At 51.4% G+C, this 6000-nt stretch overlaps 1 protein-coding gene across 1 annotated transcript in view; it reads right to left on the reverse strand.

The window, feature by feature from the left end:
- GNAI3 (G protein subunit alpha i3) overlaps nt 1–1401 on the reverse strand; it is a 105946-nt gene extending 104545 nt beyond the window's left edge. Inside the window, exon 1 of the mRNA XM_040337640.1 lies at nt 1147–1401. Coding sequence (XP_040193574.1) covers nt 1147–1264 — 118 coding nt within the window. The 5' untranslated portion in view covers nt 1265–1401. The remainder of the gene's footprint in view (nt 1–1146) is intronic.
- Between the last annotated feature and the right edge of the window lie 4599 nt (nt 1402–6000).

Raw genomic sequence — 6000 nt, forward strand, 5'->3', positions numbered from 1 at the left:
CGTCACTTCCGGGTATGGGTCTTCGGGAGCGGGCGTTCCTTCTTGATTGACAGCCTTCCGAGAGGCTTCCGACGGTCGCATCCATCGCGTCACTCGTAGCCGAAAGAAGCCGAACGTCGGTGCGGCTCTATACTGCGCCTGCGCACCGACGTTCGGCTTCTTTCGGAAAATCGTGACGCGATGGATGCGACCGTCGGAAGCCTCTCGGAAGCCTGTCAATCAAGAAGGAACGCCCATTCCCGAAGCCCATACCCGGAAGCGACGGAGAGGATGCATCTCGTAAACGGGTAAGTACTGCACATATTTTGAAATAAATAGCCGATTCCCCTAGTAAAAACGAGCAGGAATCTAAGGGGGAAAAGTGCCCTCTAAGGGTGAACCCCCGCTTTAAATAGGAGGAGACACTAGAAAGGGGGGCACTAGAAAAGACACTAAATAGGAGGAGGGGGGCACTAGAAAAGACACTAAATAGGGGGACACTAGAAAGGAGGAGGGGACACAACACTAGAAAGGGGGGCAGGACACTAGAAAGGGGGGCAGGACACTAGAAAGGAGGGCAGGACACTAGAAAGGAGGAGGGGGACACTAGAAAGGGGGGTACAAGAAAGGAGGAGGGGGCACTAGAAAGGAGGGGGGCAGGACACTAGAAAGGAGGAGGGGGACACTAGAAAGGGGGTACAAGAAAGGCGGAGGGGGACACTAGAAAGGGGGTACAAGAAAGGCGGAGGGGGACACTAGAAAGGGGGGTACAAGAAAGCAGGAGGGGCACTAGAAAGGAGGGGGGCGCTAGAAAGGGGGATACAAGGAAGGAGGACACTAGAAAGGAGGGGGGGGGGCAGGACACTAGAAAGGAGGGGGGGGGCAGGACACTAGAAAGGAGGGGGGGCAGGACACTAGAAAGGAGGGGGGGGCAGGACACTAGAAAGGAGGGGGGGGGGGCAGGACACTAGAAAGGATGAGGGGGGACACTAGAAAGGATGAGGGGGGACACTAGAAAGGGGGGTACAAGAAAGGAGGAGGGGCACTAGAAAGGAGGGGGGCGCTAGAAAGGGGGCTACTAGAAATGAGGAGACTAGAAAAGGAGACACTAGAAAGGAGAACACAAGCGGTTAACAAGGACCCAGCCCGGGGTGAACTTGTCCTTACCAAGCAGCAGCAGCTTCACTTCTTTGGACGCTTTGTCGCCGTCCTCCCGGAGGTTGCGGTCTATCATTTTACTCCTCTCCGCCGCCGCCTTATCCTCGACACTCAGTGTGCAGCCCATGGTTGAGCCGGGTCACAATCACCCGTCTCGGGCTGCAAGTCCCCAGTACTTCCCCGCCTCGCCCTGCTTCCTCCGCCAGCCACTGTTGCTTAGCGTCACTACCGCTACACAACTTGGCTGGCTTGAAACTCAGTGCGCGTGCGCAGAGAATGATCGGCCGCGCCGGCTAGGCGGAGCAGTTGTGTGTGGATTCTGCAAGGGAACTTGCTCTGAGGGTTACAGGATGGCAACAGACGTATGATACAAAGTGACATTTACCAACTACCCGTACATTCAGGGGAAGTAATGTCCCGGGTTTGTATAGGAATGATGTCCTTGCTGCTGATACACTTACCAGAGGATAAATGCATTTTTACTGTACTCCAGATTTTTTAAGTAAACATGCCAACCTACCAGGTTGGAGTACAGTAAACATGCCAACCTACCAGATTGAAATTTACTGGCACAACACCCAACATTTACTGGCACAGGCAAATTTTTACTGGCAATTTACAAAAGTTAAAAAATTTCAGTATTTAGGCTACAAACAAGTACACTGTGCAAATAGCAATGCGATTTAAGGCAGATATTAAGGTAAAAAATATATATTTCTGTTATTTTCGATATAATAATAGTCTATCGGTTTCTGTTCCCCATCACCTCCTGCCCCCACCACCATCACCTCCTGCCAGCTCTTGCCACCACCTCCTGCTCCCATCATCCCTTGCCCCCACCAGCTCTTTCCACCATCTCCTCCTGCCTCCACCACCTGCACCCACCAGCTCCTGCCACCATCACCTCCTGCCCCCACCACCTCCTGCCCCCATCATGTCCTGCCACCATCACCCCCTGCCACCATCACCTCCTGCCAGCTCTTGCCACCATCACCTCCTGCCACCACCACCACCACCTTCTGCCACCACCATTTTATGCCACCACCACCTCCTGCCAGCTCTTACCACCATCACCTCCTGCCCCCACCACCACCAACAACTCCTGCACCCACCACCACCATCACCTCTTGCCACCACCAGCTACTGTTAGCTCTTGCCACCACCACCTCCTGCCACCACCACCTCCTGTCACAGTCAGCTCCCGTAAGTTCTTGCCACCACCACCTCCTGCCCCCACCACCACCTGCACCCACCACCACCTTCTACAGCCATCACCTCCTGCCACCATCACCTCCTGTCTCCACCAGCTCCTCCACCATCACCTCCTGCTAGCTCCTGCCACCATCACCCTCTGCCACAATCACCTCCTGCCATCACCACTCTTGCCACCATCATCTCCTGTCCCAAACTCCACCACCTCCTGCACCCACCACCACCACCTCCTGCCCCCACCAGCTCCTGCCACAATAACCTCCTGCCACCATCACCTTCTGCAACCACCAGCTCCTGCCACCATCTCACCTCCTGCCAGCATTACCTTCTCCCACCATCACCTCATCCACCACCTGCCACCATTACCTTCTGCCACCATCACCTCATGTCCCCACCACCTCCTTCCACCATCACCTCCTGCCACCACCAGCTTCTTTATTACCTTAAAGCAAGGAATGCTTGCCCTGAGCTGGTCTGCTTGTGCTGTGGATCATGTTGCCTGGGCTGTGCGACAGGCAAGGCTCCTCCATTCTGCCTGCTCAGCTCCTGCCTCATGGATGGTGACTATTTTTAAAGGCTGACACGCCTGGCGGGATGCGCCATTACATCACTCGCATCGCAGCCAGTAGCGCACGTGCCGTACAGCCTCTGTCAAATCTGCCCCCCGGTCCCACCCACCAGCGCTGGCCGAATACAGGATTGGATCAGCTTGGGAGTCGGGCAGCTCGCCTGAACTGCACATGCGCAGTTCAAAGCCGACAGGTCACAGCAATTTTTATGGGCACTCCTATCGCGGACATTTACAAACATTAAAAAAAATGGCTTGCTCGTAAAAATACGGGCGGTTGGCAACACTGACTTATATAGCGCTCAGACATCCCAACCTGCAAAAACTTATTTCAGGGAGGTGGCGCTCAGCTATCCCCCCCATGGCGAAATGTGGGCATGGCTTAAATTGCACTACATATTGGGCGTGGCTTAAAGAGGGTGTGATTTAATAGTCTGAGATGACTTACACAGTGCAGAATGCAGTAATGTTAAATAGGGAATGTACAGTGAAAAGTGTATGTAGGTGGGTAGTATGTGCAGGAGAGGGGTGTGGAGTGTACAGCGGTGGGTAGTATATCCAGGAGAGGGGTGCGGAGTGTATGGCGGTGGGTAGTATATGCAGGAGAGGAGTGTATGTAGGTGGGTAGTATATACAGGAGAGGAGTGTATGTAGGTGGGTAGTATGTGCAGAAGAGGAGTGTATGTAGGTGGGTAGTATATACAGGAGAGGAGCGTATGTACTGTAGGTGGGTAGTATGTGCAGAAGAGGAGTGTGGAGTGTACAGCAGTAGGTAGTATGTGCAGGATGGTGTCAGTAGGGCAATGGAAAGTGTCAGTAATTCTTTATTTTTATTATTTTCTTCGTAATATTTTTTTACAAGTACATTTTTTTTGTATTTTTTTTCCTAATTTTTTCAAAATGCTTTTTAGGGGCCAGTGGATGGTGTCAGTAGGGCTATGGTCAGTGTTAGAATTTTTATTTTTTTACAATTACATTTTTTTCAATATTTAAAAAATATATATTTTTGGGGATGATTGGGGGGTGGGGGAAGTGGATGGTGTCAGTAGAGCAGTGTCAATAGTTTCTTATTTTAACGTATTGATTTTTTTACAATTTAATTTGTTTTTTATTTTTTTCACATTGCTTTTTTTTTTGGGGGGGGGGGGGGGTTGGAGCAGTGTTGATATGGCAGGGTGGAATGGTGTCATTTTATTTTATTTTTTTATAAAAAAATTTACAATTACATTTTTTTATAATTTATTTACAATTTAATTATTTAATATTTATTGCATTTTTTTTATTGTTGGGGGGCTTTGGTGAGATATCAGGGTGCTAAACAGACCCCTGACATCTCTCTTTTGAGGCAGAGAAAGGGACTGAGGGCAGAGATTCCCCAGTCCCTTTTAGCACTGAAGATGAATGGAGAGGAGACAGCGTCTCCTCTCCATTCATAAACTGAGCAGAGTACACACAGGTTACTCTGCTCAGTTTTCACAGGACACAGGAGCGATCTTGCTCACTGTGTCCTATTCAGAAAAGGAAGGGGCCGGTAAACGACAGATTTACTCATCCCTTCCTCCGCTCTCCATCCTGACATCCACCATAGCAGTCGGCGGGAGAGGAGAGGAGGCAGCCGGCTGTGGGGGATGAGGAGGGGCGGAGGACATGGGCCTGGAGGAGGAGGACACGGGGGGCAGAGGAGGACACAGAGGGGGGCCGGAGAAGGACAGGCAACAGCTGGGAATGATCGGGAGGGTCAGCTGTAAGCACCGATCTCCCTGTAAAGCCGTGGGAGGGAGAGGAGACTATGAGGCTGTCAGCTGGCCCATGACCGGTTACCAAGTCGCTTAAGTGGCTCTCGCTCTTCAAAAGGTTGGGCACCCCTGCTATACAGGGAGAGTGGTGCTCACAGCTGTCCCCTGCTGCACCGATCATCCCTGGCTGTGAAGCTGGGGAACATTCCATGTGTGCAGGGGGGATAATACCCCACTGCCGCCCAGGGTCGGCCCTGCGGCCGGGAGATCGTCCGACACTCGCAGGTGTGCGGGAGCTGCAGACAAAATGCGGGAGACTCACAGGAGACTTGAGATGTCTGAGCGATGTCAATTTACGCATTGCTTCACATATACAGTATATTGTACATTCACATCAGTCCCTGCCCTCGAAGAGCTTACAATTTAAGGTTCCAAACCAGTGGCAACCTGCTCATTAGGAGCGCCAAATCCCCCCCCCCCCCAATCCATTTGCCCAGACCCCTAATCTCCATGCTGAAAACATGGATTTCAATAGGAGGTTGTTTTATTTAAGTACATGATTAGAGGCTGAGGCTCTAATTGTCTTCAAAAAGGGTGGGCACAGAGCACTGCGCCCGAGCCCATCCACTTGTGTGACATTAGCGGTCATTTAGAAAGCGGGTCCTGAAACAAGATTGGCCGGGAGTCTTAGGACTCCCAGCCAATGGAGTCTCAGGACTGGCTTCCTCTTCGGCCAGGAGGAAAAGCAACGGCCCCAGCTCTTCCCTCCACAAGCTGCAGTCCATGTGCAGTAAATAGCTGCAGGTGGAGGGGCAGCAACAGGCTCTTCCAGGAGCCCAACCCTGGATTCAGCAGCACACCACCACCTCGTCATTGTCCTCTACCGCAGCATAAGGTAAGACCATAGATTGCTGCCTTTGTTTGATCGATTAAGTGTGGGGGCTAGGTTTGTTTGCCACCCCCCAAAAACAGCCGCCACTGTTCCAAACTCACTTCCATACACAGTTTTTGAGTATTTTGCTAATACCATACACTCAGGGCCGTCTTATTGACTGGACCCTGGGCAAAAATTTCACCCCCCTGCCACCCGGAGACATACATTAATAGCAGCTAGACTTAAAATCACTTAACTGCAGAAGATCAGGCAGTGATTGCAATTGGTTGCCAGAGGTTACAGCATATCATTACAGCTCACTGATTAGTTGCTAGAGGTTACAGCACATCATTTTTGTTTTCTGATTGGTCGCTAAAGGTTACTGCTCACCCTTACTGCTCACTGATTGGTTGTTAGGCCCCATACACACGATAGAATCCATCCGCTGAAAAATCCCAGCGAATGGGTTTCAG

This window comes from Rana temporaria, chromosome 2 (genome assembly GCF_905171775.1).
Source record: "Rana temporaria chromosome 2, aRanTem1.1, whole genome shotgun sequence".
Lineage (NCBI taxonomy): Eukaryota > Metazoa > Chordata > Amphibia > Anura > Ranidae > Rana > Rana temporaria.